We start from the raw sequence: 20,659 nt of genomic DNA on the forward strand, positions 1-20,659 counted from the left end.
CTTTCTTGGGTGTAATACATTATGTCCTTTGATGGAAAAGTAGGAAGTAAGGGAGCCGCGTCTGTTGTCTACATATACCTTTACAGTATCTCCCCAAAAAGCTAAATTATGACAGTTAGTAGGTGTAAGTCTAAAACACTATAATTTTGTTAACCGTGCCTGGCACTGAAGAAGGTATGTTTACCAATATTGAGAGTCGACATTTGAGAAGCGAGGGTATTAACCAGGACTTGTGTTGTACGAATCACCAAAAATGCAATTTTGAGGTTCGAAATCACCACATAGAATGACGTTTTGATGATAAAGTCGCTTATTTTTTGAGCATGACGGAAAGTAAACTTAGATGATTGTAAGATTAGGATTAGGGTTGGCAGTTTTGTATCTAGATCTGTTTCGATCGCTATATTTGTGTGTGAAACGACCTATAAGGAGATAGTAACCATTAATAGATCTCAGAAGCACTGGAACTACATGACATGGCATTGACGTTTTTTGAAAGGCGGCAATTTTTTCTACAATGCGATCTTTGGAAGTTTCCGAATTGAAATGGATTAGAGTATGTAAAAAATTGTCATATCTACTTGTTTTCATATTGTGAATTGCGGGCTTTTCAACAGCTTCAGTGTGCCTGTCCATTGTATCAGAAAAAATATTCGCATCAATAGACACGTGTTGAAAGATGTAAAAATACATTCTTTAACTTTGAAAACATCGGTGTTTGATTTATTTATTACAACAGGAAGAATTTTTTTTAGATTTTTATGTAAACAATGGATCTTTGAAAACATACCAGTGCTATTTATATTGTCATCATATACGTTATTGAGCAATTTAAATATTTTTCTGTCCTTTATTTTTAATTGTTTAGGGAAAGCAGGAAAAGCACTTTATGCCTAGCTTTGCAAATATTACTCTTATTTTTAGATTCCTTGCGAAAAACAATGCGTCGGCCAAAACAAAAGACGCGCAGATATGTGGCAAAGTTAACCATAAAAGTCTTGCCACCCAAAGCAAAGTTTTGTATTTTTATTAATTCCTCCAAAAAAGAAAACAACACAAACAGAATACAGAAGAAAAACAAAAAAGAAAGACAGTTTAAAAAAATTTTTCTTTTACGGTAAATAAATTTCTTAAATCAATCGATATAATTAATGTTTATATAGGTATATCTACGCGCGCTTAAATCGGAGAAATCGATAAAATTTCACTACTGAAAATGAATCAATCATTTCTCAAAGTAGCGATGCACAATGAGGAAGAGAAAATTATAGAGTGAATTCATGTGTATGCATGCACAAGTACGTATGTATTGTAATAGGTTCCCTCTAATTTAATATAAAGTCCCCATGTATGGAGAAGTTGCCGCTGCAGAAATATGGATAGCAGTGATAACAGGAATCTTACACATAAAGGAATTAAATGCCGTTTTTATACATTTCCCATTTTATTCTATTCAAAACTTAAAATGTTGTGCAATTTGCATACATATGTTACATACAGAAACATTGGAAAAAGGATCACATTCACTGCACATACATTGTTATTAAAAATGGGCTGAATCGGTTGAAGAACATGCTTACAGAACCATGTAAATTTTTCAATTGTCAAAAATTAGGTGTTTCGTCCATTGCTTATAAAGTATAATATAACCGATTTGTATATCGTATACTCTATCTAACACTGCCTACACAATAATTAGAAAAAAGGACGATGCTTATCCAATACTTTCGAATGTTTTTAAGAGAATGTTAGTGGTATAAAAAATTCAGACACAGCGGAATATAGTTTTCCGACTTGTTAAATATAAGACAAAAAGAAATCATAAACCAAAAATTCAGTTAATTTGTTTAAGCTAAATATTTCATCGTGAATTGAAATGCTTTCCAATATATGTTCCACATTGTTATGTCCTCCCTTCAATTTGGGTCATAGAAAAAGCAAAAAATAAACTGCCTTTAGCAATGAGAATTAATCCATTTATAGATGTACCCACTTATTTGACTTGAGTTCATTTTTTAGAAATTGCACAATTATTCATCAGATATACAGCGAGCCTCCTTCATATTTCGCTCGACAAAGAGTAAACGCTTGTAAACTTAGTCCATTGTCCAAACATACAAATTTTTTTTTTTAGTATTTTGTACTATTAGGAATGCCTATTAAAATATTAAAAAAAAAACAGTATTCCAGTAGACAAGAAAATTAAATAACTTCAAAAACGTAGCGTCATTGATATTGGATCTTTTCCATATAAGGAAGGATACCAAGAAAAAAACAGCATATTATTAAAAATTAATATTTGAAGGGATAGCATTTTTGCTTAATAAGGTCATTTAAACGATATTTTGTGTAATTTTTCTTGTGTAGGAAATAGAGATCTTACTCCACTCTTCTTATAGTCTATTTTTCAGGTCTTGGATGGAAAAAAATTTTTTTAAATTTTGCGTTGCAGTACGCCTTAAAAGTTGCAGGGATTAAATATATATTCTTGACTAACAATACTATTTACACAATTTAGTATTATATATAGTTGGCATTTTACTTCTTCATGTAAATCGTATAATATTTTTGCATATTGTCATCAAGAGTAAGGGTGCATAGTCTTTTTTTGGGGGACTTCATATTAACAGCATATAGTATGATGTATGTGAACACTTACCCATGGTCGCACGTTTGTGTGTACACGTGTAAAGAGCCATATATAGCAGCCCAATGCGAAAAATTAGGGTTCTGTTATTATGATTTCTTAAAAAACAAAAATATCAAAAGCACTAGTTTTGGGTTCATTTGTTACAAGTCTGATAAAATTTCGATTTCCACGCTCTGTAAGTTTGTTGGTCATTCTCATCGTAGTAGTTTCTATAGTATTTGTGTTACTGGGATTTGCTGTAATAGTTGAAACACTAACGATTAACTCCACCTGTTTTTGCTATTTTTACTTTACGATTTTCCCTCGCTTATTAACATTACAATTACTTCTGAAATTTCTTGGGAAATTATTCTGCGTTTTTATATATTTTGTGGCGTTCTAAAGAAAAAAAATGAAGAAATTCACTTTAACTGATAAATTATTATTTAAATGTACAAAAACAAGTACAAAAACCATGTACGTTAGCTAAAGATTTTGTTTTTCGACACTTTGAGCAATGTATCTTTCCTGTATGTACACTTTTTGGTGATATTTTTGGAATTGAAGTATATTTTTCGTTTACAACTCCATCTTAAATCAAAAATAATCTTGAATTGATATATAAGTTTTGTTTTTTAAGAAGTATATTTTTTGACCATCAACCCATAAATAAATACAGTTTTCAATAAGAGAAATCTTAATTTTTCCTATTGTATGTAGACTTTATTGGACTGCTGTAATTATATTTTCAACACGCATGCAGAAAAGCAGAGCACTCACATATGAAGAGCAACCACATCGTATAAATAGAGAGAACATGTTTTATCGGTAGGTGCTTTTCTGGATGCTATAAACGAAACGACAAAATTCACGCAGTTCAATAAAACGTCTCCTTATGGCAGAAACTGACTATGTTTTTATACGCACCACAAAAGAACGGGGTTATATTCATTTTTTCAAATTATTTACAATATCCAGAAGGAAGTTCTCGATATCTCATAAAGTATATATATATTCTTGATTAGTATCACATTGTTAATCGACTTAAGCGCCGCTTGTGAAATATGCGTAGTAAACAGTCGCTTGACCGCAAAAATTTAGGTTTTAAATTAGCAAAATATTGGAAATTCTTACGCGCATGGAGTTATTGAAAATCGGGCAATTAGGTCAGGAGGTTCGACGCACCTGCACTGAGCGTATATTGTCCACGCGAGTATTGAAATTTACTCCCGTTTTTTAGGATATAGATGATGGGTATATAAGGTTCGAACACAGCTAATTTTCTTATTTTTATTGTGCTTTCACAATGCAACCTGAGAGAAACGAGGAGAAAAAGTTATATTCGGTTGTGGCCGAATTTTCTATACTTAGCAGCACCTTTATCTTAAAGTAACATATACAAATTTCTTTTTATGTAGTCTATTGGTAATGAGCATTAAATTCCAATTTTTTCATTTTTGAAAACAGACTTCATACCGCTTTGGCTCATTTTCCGCATACATGTGGCCGATATATTGATTTTTCCGACCTGGAGTTTTTTTTATAATAGACATTAGACTGGAGAGACAAATATAGTTCAATCGATTCATATTTTGAAGCTGATAAACAATACATACACTTTACGTGATCTATGAACACTCCGTCTAGGTATTGCAACCGTTTTGATAAAATAAACGTACTTGCATCCTTATCTGTTGAGTGCAAAAAGAGATGAATAGGAAAGACTTTGGAATATGTCCTTTTATCAATTTTGCACACAATGTTAATCTAAGACATCACCATATGAGTTTTTTTCCTTGCCTGAAAGATACTTCGTATTAGAAGAGACTTTGATTTTATTTGTAGATATTTTTCCCAGAACATTGCAAAAAATGAAGTTACTATGCAACGATTAAGTAAATGTATAATTAACTTTTTAAATTTCTTCCGACTTTGTTTTGTTCACAAATATACTACCTATATTACGTATACATAAATACAATAGCAATAGGAGAATCGAAGAATGTCACAAATTCTTAAAATCAGTTTTAAGTGTGTAGATCCCGGGCAACATTTACTGCTTTTGTATGACACTTCGTATCGTTTTTATTTGCACATGTTTATTTAACTATGTACACATTATCAGAAGGATTTAAAAAACTCATCTGACAAAATTCTATGTAGAAGCGACGCTTATTCATGTCCGTATTTCTTCTAACCATAATTTGAATGGATGATGCGCGTCATTACTTAAATTTCTTAAATAAGTAAACTCTTCAACTATACGCAAACTTGGCATATAAATTAGTGGTCTGATTAGCTAAGCAACGTCCACGAAATAAAAGAATAAAATAAGCGGCATTAATTTTGAGCAGAACATAAAACAAGTATCTCCCAGAGTCAACTAAATGTTCGCCGCACAAATGATATTTATTGACCAGCCGATATGTCAATAGTCACGCAGAAATTTGTAGCAATTTTTTATAGAGTAATAGCAGGTGACGGGTACGTAAGATCTGCCTTGAAGCGATTATAACTTTTTCACATGTTTTACAAATTATTTTACATTCGTTCAACGCAAGTTAGATATCAACGCAATTACTCAATTTTATAATATAAAAAATGCTCACTTTGCTTAAAGAAGCAGAAGAAATTGATTAAAACCGTTTATTTTTCTGTTTATAATTGCGATTGTTTGATCACTATAGTGTAATAATATAGTGTAAATGTATGTGTTTATAATGCACTCTTCAAAAAGATCGACTATTATTCGCACTATTAAAATTTGGAGGGTGTTTGAAGACTTTTATGGTCGACTATGGCCGATTTAAAAGTATTTATCCTGTTTTCTTTTTCTGTATTACCATCAGAAAAAATATATGTACTGAGTTGCAGTCATCCAAACGTACGCTTATATTTTTAATTATATGCACGTGTGTGCAGATTCTTAAAAAATATGCATAAACACTGACAATGTGCATGCATTACGTTGCTATATGGATATTTGCATTTACATTCCTAATACTTAATACTCCCATGTATGCTCAATAATTTTCAATTGTGACTACAATTTAATATATTTTATTGTTTTTGTAGCTGCATTTATAAACTTTTCGTCTTTTATTTTTTGCCTACATGCTGCTGCAATAGTAATATATAATAATTGAAATATCTACAATAATAGCAGCATAAAAGAATATTTTCTTTTTGAATAATTTTATAATCGTGCAAACAAAATACAGTTCGTACGCGCTTTTCTTTATCGTCAGTGTACATGTGTGCAATATTCTAGCTACCACACAGCATAAGAATGATGTACGTACTTACGTATTTGTTGTATGTACTCCTCTAGCCGTATAATAATAATAATAATAATAATAATAGCAACAACAAACCCAAGTCTTAGTAGTAACAGCAGCAGCAGAGTACACCACACGTAGTTATGCACACGTTTATCTCTCTTGTATTTAGCGCGTTGTGCTCATTATTTGTTTGAGCGTCTCGCTGTAAAGTTGTGAAAAATTCAATTCATTTAAAACAAAAAAATTCAAACCTAAAAGAAGTAAAGAATTGATATTGAAGCAAATTAACGCACACTAGATCCAAAAGTTATATTGAAGACATCGAAGTGATGATGGTGATAGTGAAGAAGAAGAATCACTTTAACGAAAACAAATAAAATACGATAATAATGAAAAAGCAGTAGAACCAGTGTGCTCTCAATAAAAAAAAGAGCACAAGAATTGTAGACCGTGTATATGTTTGTTCACGTACAAAAGCGAAGTAACTAAACGAATGGAAAAGCATTGGCATTAGGGTATTTATTACAAGCGGGTATTTAGGGTTCACATAAGGTAGAATCGTATCGTTTGCAGCCGGAGTCGTAACACTGTCAGCACTTGGAGGGTGGACAACACTGCTGCGCGCATACCTCCATAGCAGAATGTTGAATATGATAAATAATTATTATATACGAAAATGTGGCTGCATTTTTTAGTTTTTGAGAGCGTTCATTATTAATTGAAATTCTTATATATGTGTATACATACATGTGCGTTTATGTATGCGTTTAAAAGAAAAATCGAATCCGCAAAGAATAAAGAAAAGTAACAAATTAATTATAAATTCAAATTACAATTGAATACAACGCAGTTTTCACCTTGACAGAAATGTACGTGCATAATAGTGCGCAAATCAATTAATTAATAATCAACTAATGTGGATGGTGTTACACAAACAACACATAATTTATATAAAGTCGATGTATCACTTATCATGGAAGTAATTAAGCCTATGGATTTTAGCAGTTTTACTGCTTTTTGTGAGCATTTGAATAAGTCATCCTCGTCGTCCTCCTCTCTGTCATCATTATCATCTGCATCGTCAACACACACTATTAGAACTTTAGCGTCTGCTACGCCACCGCCGTCATCTCCAACGCCACCATCACCCTCGCCAACACCACAAATCAATGGCAATATTTACTTTGAGGTAAAATCTGTGTATCCTACAAAATGCGAGATATTTATCCAAAATAGCGTGTGCACGGTAAAAGTGGAAATAAAGTCCACTGTTCGCTTTGTTATGTATATAAAAAAAATTAAGTGGACCACCATTTTGTTAGTGACGTTGTTGAGCTAAACTGTGACAACCACAAATTACATAAAAATCAAGATGACAACTAAATGAATTCATTCATTAATTCTTCGTATTTTTATATCTCACAATTTTAATTATAACTTTCTTATTTTGGCTTTGCCATTATCTTTGTGATTGTTGTTGCTTATATTCTACTAATCAAGACGAGTTGGTAATAATCAATCGTGTTATTCATATAGTTTTTATTAAGAGTCTTGCCCTTCTCTTTGTCTATTTATCTCAGTAATTCAATTTGTTTTTGTTGTGTTTGCTTTTTCTCAGTCTCAGAATCTCATTTAGTAAAGACCTTAATGATTAATTATGCTCGGGCTCAAAGATTCTCTTTCTATTTGTAAACTGCTTTCTCTCCATTGCACGCTCTCTCACTCTCTCTTCTCTCATTCTTTTAATACTCTCTAATGTAAACAACTATTTTTGAAATACATTCATTTAAAACACCAATACCTTTCTCCATTTTCTTTTCTATAACAAACTTAAAAATTCATCTACAAATTTTATTTTATTCTTTTTATTGCTCGCTGGCTTCTTGCTGTCTCCCAAACTTCTTCTATATGTGTATGCAAGAGTATTTGTAAGCTATATCTTTGATATATTTCACATTTTGTCGCTTGTGTTTGTCAAAGTGTCTTTTTATCATGTAATAGCATAAACAACTAAAGGTATTACAGCCACCCTAAACAAGTGAAAAGTAACATAGTGAAGATAAATTCATTTTCATACCTTTAAATTATAAATCTGTCTGGTAAGGGGCTATTACAAATATATTTTGAATTAGGAATTGTGTTTTAAAGTTACGATATTATTCACATTTATATATGAATTAGTATAAGGTGTTTGTCTGAAATATTCACAAAGGCAGGGAATTTTTGAATAGCTATTACCTAAACCTAATATTTTTTAGAATTTTTCGCTTCACTTCTTAATATTCGCGTATAACCAAAGATGTTCCATATGATGTAAATACATCTGCAGTTTTCGTTTGATAATTCAAGCACACGTAGTTAGACATGATGACAACATCTTTTTTTTTTTTTCTCTAAGTTGTTGCCTTTGCGATCATGAGGTACGACTGGCTGACTACGAATAGCATAAATGTTTGAAAAAAATATGAAATCTAGAAACATAAAAGGAGCTGGGATACAGAAAGAAACACAAAGCGTTAAGCTATTAATTTGTGGCTATTTTTTCCCCTTTATAAATATATATTAGGTGTATGCGGATCTATGCAATACCATGAAGGACCTAAGATGGACCCATTCTCTACTATAGCGATCGAATCGAAATCATTATCGTCATCACCGGAATTATTTTCTGAATTGATTTAGGCCTGTTTGTTCGTCCGTTAAGCGTTTTTGGGAGTTCTCGTTCAATCTACAGGCGACAAATTTTTAGGTAGCAGGCTATTGAACATGGATTTAACAATTGAAAAATTTCAAATTTTCCCACAAAGATCGTTCTGGAAAGTGCTGAACTGAATAAATAAAACACTGTTTTTTTGCAAGTAATCCCATGTAAGTCTGACATTAAGCGTTTTCCCGACAAATTTTCTGATCTAATTTTGGGTATGTAGTTTATGACAAAAATAGGTAAATAATAACAAGATGATGAAAACAAGGCAAAACTTCTGGTATTTCAATGTGAATAGAAGAGCAGAATAATAGGAGGTTTTGCCTGCAAGGTTTTCACTTCTTAGTATTTTACGATGAAATTTTGTCAAAAATAATGATATGACGTTTTAATGTGCAGTACTAAGTACTAATAGGGCGTAATTTTTAACTAAAACAAATTTAACTTTACGGAATTTGGTTCCGAACATCACGTAAACGAACTAATGCCTCTATACGGCAAAAAGGGTGATTTTTCGTATTTTATGAAGAAAACAAATCGAGCGATATTTTGAATTGTTGAACTTGTAAAAAGCACTTTTATTAGCCTGAATGAATATTTATATGTGGTGATATCTCGTTGAATGATTTGTATTATGCAACCCTTGTTGCTGACGGTTCAACTGAAACGGTTCCAAATGGCATTTTTAGTCAATTTGTATGGTAGCCATTTTCCTTCCTTTTGAATCTATTGCCATCGCATGTAAATGTCTAGAAATGGTTGACCCATCAATTGCTAAGATGTGGATGGAAGTGGGATGGGTTTTCGTCTAAACGTTCTTGCAATTCATTGTCTTCGAACCTCTTTTGTCTCCTAGGACCAGGATTGCTATTGACATCAAAATCACCACTTTTAAACTGTTGAAACCAAATCTGTTAAAAATGTGTGGAGGAGCGTCTTCATAAGGTTCAAAAGGTGTTTGATGGACTTTGTCACTAGATTCCTTCAATTCAAACCACAAAAGTAGTGAATGTCGAAGAAGCAATTTTTTGGGATTAGCGTCTGTATATACTGAATAACATAATATCGAATCGTTATGTACATTGACATTTTGCATTAGTTTATTATTTTTACCAATAGACGTTACTGATAAAAATGCATGCAAGCACCTATTATATTTATTGAGAACAGGATTAGAAATAAAACGTGCATAACTCTTTAAATCTTCTATGCAGGTGTTCGCTTCTACTAGACGACGTTCAATTTCTACCTTGTTTTCTTCACACATCTGATAACCTGTTTCGTTTTCTTTATTGCATGCGTCTCATTATATTTTATATACAAAAAAATTTTTTATTTACCGAATTTTCGTTTTACATATCTTATTCGTTTATATATTCAAGGAAGACGTTCTTCTCACTACTATAAATTAAGTTAGCAAGTTCGTCAAGATATGTCCGCATCTTTAAAAACGAAAGCTTTAAATATTTCATCTACGTCCTAAAATGTTTTTTAAATTTACATTAAAAAAATGAAAATATTTATTAACATATGAGTTTTTTACATAAGAAAGTACAAGTCTCGACGTTTAAAACAAAAAAAAATCACATAGTGGGATAGATATATACTTCTCTTTATAATTTTAACAAAATTTTTGAAAAAGCAGATTTCACATGTGAAAATTCTTTTTCCACATACATTGAAGGTATCAATAAAACGTGTTTCTTCGTTAGACTTATTGGAATTACAAATTTCTAATAAGTTCTATTTGTAATAAATACAATGAAAAATACGATAAGTGAAAGACTTCGTAAAGTAGTTCTACAAATATTTCAATATTTAGGTTTGTAAACTTTTTGATCGCATTAAATTTAATGTGAGGCCATTAAAAAAGTGTTATTAAATATTGAAAATATTCTACTAACAACTTAAATGTTTAGAGCTTATTGTATTTATATTACGTATGATTTTTATATGTTCCTAAACGAATACAATGAAGTCAAATCTTTCTCCAACATCTTGTTTACCCCGTCTATTATAGCTCAGTTTTTTTTGTTAAATTTAACGAAGTTGATTTTCTTATATGCTGTATTGTAGTATTGTCAGAACAATATTTATTTTTGGAACGTATACGGAATTATAACCTTCATAAATTGGCAGTTTGGTAGTTTTCTTGTAATTATCTTTTCATTACACTGCTTATATTGTTGCACTGAATTTTTGCAATAGCCATCTTGCTCTGTTGTAATTCATGTACTAATATCCCTAGCCTCGAATCTTGGGCCAACTGCTAGTAACAAATTTTTTCAGAACTGCCTCAAGTATGACTATCTTAATCTAATAGTTGTACGTCTGAAGCTGCCTGTAACAGGTTTACGAAATTCGATAAGCTCGGTAATCGTCTTGAGGGTAATATATTTGATATTTTTTCCATAAGTGGAACTTGGCTAAAGGATTATGTTTGTGAAGCAGTTGTAGGCTTGCCAGGATATAATTTATTTGAAATGACCGACCAGTGTCCAAGAAAGGGAAGTTGCCTTATACATCTCGTCTGAACTGCACTTTAGGGCAGCTTTTTTGGAGAGGAGGAACTGCGAATTTCTTTTGGTTGAGTCTCTCTGAGTCTCTAGAACAATAACTAGCTGGTTTGTGTCATCTATGGATACAAAATTTATTTTAAAAACTTTAATATTTTCAACTACACTTTCTAACCGATATAGTGCTTAACATCTTACGGCTTTCTAAATATTCATATGGTAGTAGTACTCCTAACTGGGCCCAATCACGTAACATCTCATAAGGAAGATAGCTTAGAGGCATTGCTATGAGCAATGTCTTCAATCCCTTCATGCTATTGACTGGCGAATCAATTGCGTAATAGTGTAAAGTATGTAATAAGAAAAGAGAAGGAATGCTAATTCTAAGTAAATGTAATAAAGGCACAGCGGGAAGTAATAGCGACGACCATAATGTTGTAGATATAAACGCCATTAATGAGTTTTTCAGGCAAAATCAACTAAATGTCCACGATTCACCATCATTATAGCCACCACTATAAGATGGGGATATACCCAAAGGGAAGCTTCAGAGCCCTTATAAAGTATATATAAATATTTTTGATCAGCGTGAAATTCTGAATTGATTAAGCCATTTCTGTCCGTCTTTAAAGTTTTTGTTGTTGGCACTCTTCTGGTCGCAAAAATTAAGACGTCGTCTTCAAATTTGGTAGAAACATTAAGAGTTTTTACACGCAGATGGGTATTTAAAATGGGCCAAATTGGTCATAGCAGAAGCCCACAATGGAGCATAAACTGACTCTCCGTAAACTGTAACTCCGTTTTTCTTAACAAAAATTTGTGGATTTTTGCTTGTTACTCAGAAATTATAAAAGTTAGAAGCCTGAAATTTCAAAATGAATTTAAACGGAATGTTTAAAACTGTTTTGTACATTCCTCAAATAAAGATATATTTTCAGCAAAAAAATAGGTTAATTCTAAAATAAACATGGTAAACACCGCGATTAATTTTTTCTTAATAATATCAGCGATATGGGTATCAAATAAAAGAACTTGGAGAGAAGAATGCGAAAAGCATAGTGGTTGGTACGCGGAATTCGGCATTCTACCGAATATAACTTTCTTACTTGTTTTCCAAAAATTTAGACATCGGGATTTTTCATTCCATAATGTGGATGAGAACATTTGTTGGAGTATCTATCGCACTTGTAAACTTTGTCTTCCCCTACACATATAACCATTTATTACAGGTCGTGTATACGGCACTAATAACCAAATTTCGCAAGGAGTGCAGAATAGCCCGGATAAGATCCATTCCTAAACAGGGCTCCTCTTTTACACATAATACCGACCGACTAGTATCTCACTCTGCCTCTCTAAAGTTACAGAGCACGTCATGACGGCACAACTTGATTCACTTTTGATTCACTCAACAGTAATTCCCTGCTCAATTCGGCTTTTAGTCTTGACGTTGTGCTTCGAAAGTTTTAATTTCCGTCATGGAGTCTGTTAGGAATAACATCCATATTGGTATGAGCTGTGTTCTTGTCGCTTTGAACCTGACAAAGGCATTTGACATAGTCTGATACACTAAGCTAATTAACCAAATGTATAAAAAGTTCAACTTCGCTTGAAGTGATTGTAAGCTTATGTCGTCGTATATTTCGGATCGTAAACAGTTTGTTTCTGTGAATTATTGTAAAATTATCTGTGTAAAAATATCTGTGTATTCCATTTTCTAGTTTCAATGAAATGTCTTAAGGTAATCCTCAATCGCGAGACCTACTTTGGCCCCCACGTTCACGATGTCTCTACTAAAGTTTGTCTTGCGCTCCGAAAATTGTATTATTTAAATCTATATCTGCCTTTGTAGATTAAACGAACAATTGCGCATTCGTTTCTCATAAGGCATGCTGACTATATAAGATATAAGTTAGATAGGCTCCGAAATATTGTTACCCGTATAAAAGGCTTTATAACGTCACACTTAGAGGTCACATCTCCCCTTCCATTCATGCTTTCTTAAAATTGTACTTTGCCGATTATCTCGAATTCAGTGTGTTAAGAAATCATTCATTCTCGATGCTCAAGTATTTTATTACAACGACCGCAGTCCTCTAGATCGAACAGAAACACTTTTATATTAATAGCACGTTCTTGTAAATCACCAGAAGAAAGATTTTTTACAATTCGTGTTGCGAGATATTGGAATGCGTTACCATTGAGTCTGAAATCCTTCAATGATTCCTTGAATACATTTAGATGAAAATTGGCCGCACTGTTAAATTCATAGTGTGTATTTTGTTGCTGATAGGAATTGCTGATTACTGATTTTATGGAGCAAGATTATTACTTTTGCGCCATTTTAGTTGATTTATATACTCACTTATGCTGTAGTTTCTTTTTACATATGAAATGTATCTATGTAAATAGGTAACAGTCCTATGGCTTTATAGTTACTTAGGAACGGATGCAGGCGGTTTTTTCTATTTTCAAAAAAAAAGTGTTTGTGACGTAAACGTGTGGGCGTTGTATGAATGAATGTTTACAAGTGCTACGCAGTTGCGCAGACAGGCAGATGATGAGAATGTTTACAAAAGGACATTACACAGACGGACAGACGGGCATGCCTCAATAGATTTAGAATTTAATGCGCATCAAGAATATATGTACTTTGGAGGGTTTCTGATAATTTCTTTTGGGTGTTGCAAACGTTTTGATAAAATTAATGTATTTCTCATCTTTCGGTGATGGGTATAATGAAGTTAAAAGAACAAGCTGTAGAAAAAAACAAAGTGAAAGGAGCTACTTGCACCGTAATATTTAACTGACCATCGTTATAAAACCGAAATTGTATTACAAAAATTTGGCAACCAAACTTATAAGCCACGAAGGACACGTTTACTATATAGGTAAATCGAGATGAAATAGACCAAGCTGAGAGTAAGTAATTCACGAAGATTATCGAAAAAGGATATAACAATATCTAGTGGGTAATAGGTGTCATAAGGAAAATAAATAGTACGCGTTAACAACCCTACATCTTACTATGATGGGATTATTTCATTATGATGATTACGTTTGCAATGTCGAAGCTTTAATATTTGAAAGTTTCTGGATGCTCGGGTAAACACAAGAAAGTTAGGTCATTTAATCCATGAGTGAGCAATTTTACTAATTGGATTTATTAGGAGGAGAATATATTTACAAAACTATGCCTCTTCAGATAAGGCAAACTGGCAAATAAAAGGGCGTTTTCTGGGGTTGTCTTATCCTCTTCTGCATTGTGGACGTGCCTGTGAGCAGATCATGATTATTTTTAACTTAGTATTTTTAATCGATCAAGAGATGTTTGTACCAGATTTCAACTTCCTATCCAATTTTAAAAAGTTTGCCCGCTAATTTGATGATTTGTGAATTACAGCAACAATTCATAGTTAATTTATTTTCAAATTGCATTTAAAATAAAATATTAAAATAATTGCTATTTTATATAATTTTATATCGTTTGCGGAAATTTGTAATTCTTCTACGCACAGTAGTGACAATATTACTAAAGTTTGTAGCAATTCAAGATTTCCGAAAAGCATATTTTTACATTCATTAACCTTAATGCGAAAATCGCGTTCAATATATTCCTATTTAGTTTCTAGTTTCTCAACTAATAGACAATTAACTCAGAGACAATTAAATGACATTTGAAAAATCAAATTAGGAGATTACTATCGACTTTTTGTGTTCCTGTTATCAGTAAAATTAGCAACCATTTGACCGCTTGCTCTTTCATCCTCATTATTTGTATGAGCAAAAATGGCTCCTTAATATGACGCCATATTATCTCTAACGTTTACAAAGTAGCATTCCTGGTTTTTAAGCGAAACACATATATAAATGCGTGTGTACGAAAAAAAGTAAACAGCAGGTAGATTTCGTTTTCCTTTTTTTGGCGATTAGTTGGTATTGACGAATTGTACATTTTATGTTCGTCATATGCTTCAATAAATTTCAGTACAAATATTTTATGGAAATATACGAAGAAATAATTGAATATCTAGATTATTATAGAATATTATAGAATATTCTAGAAACTTCTGCAATATATTCTAAGAAGCCCCTCTTATGGAATAAGGCGAATATGTTTAATTCGGTTCAGAATCAGGCATACAGGTACTTTATACTTTTTTGGGTGTTGTGGTTAATATCCTGAATGAATCCTTCGGTAGCAGGTGTAAAAAGGTATGTCCTTATTCATTCAACACAGATATAAGTTCAGATTTTTATCAATTTTTTTTTATTTCATCTTTTCGCCGTTTTGGTTCAATAGTTGTTTTAATTTCTATACTCACTTGTGGAAAAAGAAAACATGTTCCCAACTAGGCCAGTATGCTCCTTTTTGAAGAAATGTTTTGCAATTATTATAAAGGAATATGGTAAAGGGAGTTCGGTCTTATTAAAAATTTTTTCAAGATGCTTTTTTAAAACATCAAGTTATTCTACGGCTTTTGCGGTATTTTATATTGAAAATTAGTTGTTTTTTTTACAAAACTAATTTTATAATTGTAACTTATATAACTTATATATGCTGCTAAGTAGTATACGGTACAAATAATTGGATACTTCTTGAACAAGATTTTAAACAGACGTTAGCAATCTGAGCGACTTCCTCTTGCCTACCATATTTATATATTAAGATTCGAAAAGTATAAGAAAATAATTTGGAGATTAATAATTGTCCTCAGTGATGCACGACACCAGTTTAGAAAACTGCACATTTTTGAGTAATATTCATATGAGGAGTTGTTATCGAAAGAAAGAAAATGCAAAAGCAAAGTAACACCCATTTAGAATGTCTTAACGAATTGTTTGGCCGCTATTATCCGCATGAAAATTCTGCACGATTAAAGGCAGGATGATTAGTATGTGAACTTCACATTGCAGATTGAAAAGAGCATCCTTTTCCGTTGACGCTTACAAAGTTTAGTTGCAGTCGTACCTGTCGAGATCTCATTGTTCATTTCATAGAAAATGAATTCAACTTCTAAATGTTAGGGCAGTGAAATATCAATGTTCCAACAACTTATTTGTGACAAGTGTGATTTACTTTGATTTTAAAATAAGTCACGAGGTCGAATTGAATTGAATCTGGGAGCCTGATCTTTAACTTGCAGCATTTTACACTCTCTATGAAAAATTAATTGAAACCTTCCTATAGATATATTCTAAGGTCAGCCGAAGAGTCTAATCACTAAGCTATTGGACTCACCATTCAAAAACAATTTCACAATTATAACATGTTGGTATTAAAGTCAGTTCAAAGATTTATTCTAAAGGTATTATATCTTGCTGTTCTTCGTGTTTTTTATTAATTTTTTTTGGGGCATTTTTAATGTGATATACCTTAAAGGAGGTTTGATTGCATGGGTCTTGGATCACATTATTCTTCTGTATGTTGTATTCATGACGTATGGGCGTCGAAAAGCAAATATGGGAGCAATACTTAATTTGTATTGGTCTTCGTTTCGATCATTATATGATGCAAATTGTATTAATTCTGTCATTTTTACTTCATTTAGTTTGTGTTGTGCTTAATTTTGTATGATGATTTAGTAGCGCGTGACAGTGACATACATTTCTAATTTATTTTTGTTTATTTCGTGAAGTTGTTTCTTTTTCTAGTTCATTTTGTCTTTCTCCTCATTCTTTCTTTGCTGCCTCACTTATGCGACGTCTTTTATTCTGTGGTTTCGGTGGCATTTTTTCTTTTATTACTTATTTATTTATTTTTTTTTTTGTAATTTTTTACCTTCTATTGATTGGATCGATGCGAACACTGCATTTCTATATATATTAAATTAAATGAGAATATATTCGCTCAACACAATGTTATGCCTCTAAATTGGTTTGCGTTTTATATGTATGAGATTTGCTACCTTCCGAAGATTAATCTAGATTTATACTATTCACATACGGGGGTTTCGCTAATTTTGAGCGAAGATCTGAATTGAAACGGCGTTCTCGAAACGGCTTAATACGATGAGGGTAAGTTTCTATTTACCCTATTTGTTTGCCGCAGATGATACGATCGTTATGCATTGCGTTGAATATCCACAGGATTATATATTCATTTCTAAATTATTTTGCATAAGTTTTAAAAAGACAATTATTGTTAATTATTAACTCATTTCAACCAAACTGTCTACTCTGTAAGCTTTATATAATTCTGTTATTTCCATTTTGTCGTCTTACAGAAAATGGAACGTCAAGGTAAATTGGAAATGGCAGCTAAAGAAAGGGAATTACAGCGTTTGCAATGCATTCCGAAAAAGTGGAATCGGCGTGAAGAATATGAATTTCTTCGAGTACTTACCGGATACGGCGTGGATTTGCATTTGCCCACTATCTTAGCGACTAGTACTCATACAACAACCCTAGCCCCAGATTGGACTAAATTCAAGCAGATGGCTCATTTAGAGCGTAAAAGTGATGAAACTCTGAGTGATTATTACAAGGTCTTTATAGCCACATGTAAACGTCAGGCAGGTGTGAAGCTTAATGAGAATGAAAAGGGCCTAGAAGGTATCATAGATGATATCAGTGAAGACCATGCTAAGCTGATCCTAGACCGTTTGGAATTACTGTCAAAACTTAGAGAAATTATTAAGCATCCACAATTAGAAGAGCGCTTGAAACTATGTCTGGTAAATAATGACACACCGGACTGGTGGGAAGCAGGCAAACATGATAAGGAGTTAATAGCTGCTGTACTAAAGCACGGCCTGTACAGGTCTGAAACATTTATATTAAATGATTCATCGTTTAGTTTTGCCGATTCGGAGAAACGTTTCATTCGCGAATTACAGTTACAAATGCAACGTTCCATTAAATTGGAAGCGCTAAATAACGAAAAAAATGCCATGGCTTTAACATCTCAACAATCATCGCTTGCAACACATTTGCCTTTAGGGGATACCGTAGTGCCATTGCCATCGGTAAAAGGTGAAATTATTGATTTGGACGATGAACTCCTAACCAAAAGTAGTTTAATCAAAAAAGAGAACTATACAACTCTAAAGACTGACATTAAAAAAGAATCTCTGGAAATTAAAAGAGAATTGATAGACAGAAAAGAACCACATGAAGAAGCTCAAGAATCTCAACTGCTGAAAGAATTGAAAAAGAAATCTACGGTAGAATTAGCTTTAGAAGAAGTAGCCAGGGAGACAAATCCTACACAGGAATCAGACAAAGATTTTTATAAAAATGACGAGCAAGAAAAGTCCGATCACTCGGAAAACGATGATCCAATCAAGATCGAAACTGAAAAACAAGATCTTAAGAGGTCATCTGAACATGATACAAATGTCTCAAAAGACGAAGTAAAACCGAACCAAATTAAACCAGAGAAGTCGGAAAAAATGGAATCTTACACAGATCTTGGACCTTGTCTCGACTTGAAGAAATTAAAAGGAAAAAAGATTGCAATTGAAACGGATGAAGAAAATTCTGAAATTGAAAAATCGGTAGAAGACCTATGCGGTCAAGACGGAGATGAAATAGTACAAATAAAAACATCTGGTGAGCAGCAGAGTAGTTGCAAAACAATAACCAAAGTAGAAAATAAAGTGAATACAGAGGAAAAACAAAATGATATCAATGTGACTATAGAACAGGAAAAACCAGGGGAGGATAATATAACTTCGCCCGAAGATGAAGCGTTAGACCTGGCTTCCGCCTTAACCTCTTCTACCACAGTTCCTCCAAGTCTCGCGATTGACCCAGAAGAAGAGAAAGTTATAAAAGAAAAAGAAAAAGCCGTCGAAGCGGAACGAAATAAACAAGCGGCCGAATTGAAAGCACGTTTCCCTGATTTAGAGGTTATACAACCAGGTTCAGCTAAGCAAAGACTTGACAAACCTAAACTGGAAATGTGCGTTATACGATGGTTTAAAGATTTCGCTCTGGAACGTCGTTTGTATCATGTTGTCACTTGTGTAGAAACGGGGACGTGGCCCGTGGATAAAGGCTACTCGGCATTAGCTGGTTGCAAAACCATTGAATTGAACATAGGCCTACATGAAATTATCCCGCATTTGAGCGTGGCGTTGGAGAGAAGGTCTACGACACCCGATGTAATAACCATAACCACTGACCAGGGTGTTACCAAGCACTTACCTGCTTCACAAGTGCAGCAGGTGGCGGCTGCAGCGGTCTCGGGCATTGGTCCTGCGGTTGGCGCTTCAGCACAACCTAATACGGCTACAATAAAACCATGCCAAATTCCTCCTTCTACGGCGATGGCAACTGCCTCAGCCTCAGCTATTGCAACTGCTGGCACCAATTTAGTAGGAATAGATGCTAATAGCTTAAATGCCGCAATGGCTGCTGCCGTGGCAGTTGCTGGCGGTAACACTAACGCTCTAAGTGCACTGTTGCCTGGAGTGCCATTGACTTCAGTCTCGGGTTTAAATATACCGAACAGCTCAATTCCTTCGACTAACACAACCACCGCTAGTGCTACGGCAGCGACGAATACGAGCAAAAAACGTAAACGTCATATAGCCATAGATGTTGAAACTGATCGTGCAAAATTACACGCACTGCTCAATAGCTCTCAATCATGTAAGTAGACATTTTTAAAAATGATCGCTTCGACATTAGAAGGTTTTTGTTTTTTTGGAATCTTAAAGGAGAGTGGATTTGTCCTGTAAACGATAAGACTTATACACCGAGTAACGTTATAAATTTTTAACACAAATTCTTCTTTAGAGCTTCAGGTTGATAACAGCAATAAAGATGATAACAGAGAAAGTTGATGATGCGGATCACGTGATGGTTGTTATTGATTTATTGGAGGTTAGGAGCTATTCATGTTGAGGTAGTCTATTCAGTTCTATTCATTCTGAAGAATGAACACATTGATAACAAGCTATGATTTTGAAGTGATAAAATTTGTAAAAATATGACTAAAAAACACAAAAAGTTTAATTGTTATTATGACGACTTAGAAAGAGAAGCCAGCAACTTTGATAAAGGCAGTTAGCTGCATAAGATGAGTGTTGTTGCGAGCATGAGAGATTTCCTACAACCTATTATAACTACTAAATATCTTAAATGAACATCTAATGCACGTAAAAGTAAGATGTTGCATGTAAAGAAAAGATGACGTCCGATCTTTAAATAACATTGCACATGTGTCTGTTGAGCATCTTAATCTCCCATGTGGTAAAATTAGCAAGAGAAAGAGATTTGAAGGCCGCGAAAGAAAGATCATCATTTTCATTTCAATGAAAACTAGAATGATATGGTATCCAGATCAGATGACATACATCTATGTCAGAAATATTTAACATATTACAGATTTCAAACACATACAGGTTGTGATGATCTTCTTTTTCGATAACGGCAAGAGCCGTCAGAAAAAACCACGAATCGTTTAATGTGTTAAGAAAGAATTTTGAATAGTAAATTTTTAAATAGCAACTTATACTGCTGGATACTTCGCATGCCATGGAGGTCTGAAAAACACGGTTTGACAACTTTTGCTTGCAGA

The 20,659-nt window shown here is 33.2% G+C and overlaps 1 protein-coding gene across 6 annotated transcripts in view; it reads left to right on the top strand.

The window, feature by feature from the left end:
* Window positions 1–20,659, top strand: part of LOC119641859 (serine-rich adhesin for platelets) — a 62,075-nt gene that overhangs the window by 35,791 nt on the left and 5,625 nt on the right. For 5 of the 6 annotated variants that reach the window (XM_038040739.1, XM_038040741.1, XM_038040740.1 and 2 more), the window contains one exon: window positions 17,358–19,728. In XM_038040739.1, coding sequence (XP_037896667.1) covers window positions 17,358–19,728 — 2,371 coding nt within the window. Of the gene's footprint in view, window positions 1–6,674; window positions 7,100–17,357; window positions 19,729–20,659 lie in introns of those variants that run through there. The other variant, XM_038040744.1, reaches the window with a different exon arrangement.

Source organism: Glossina fuscipes, unplaced genomic scaffold (assembly GCF_014805625.2).
Source record: "Glossina fuscipes isolate IAEA_lab_2018 unplaced genomic scaffold, Yale_Gfus_2 183, whole genome shotgun sequence".
Lineage (NCBI taxonomy): Eukaryota > Metazoa > Arthropoda > Insecta > Diptera > Glossinidae > Glossina > Glossina fuscipes.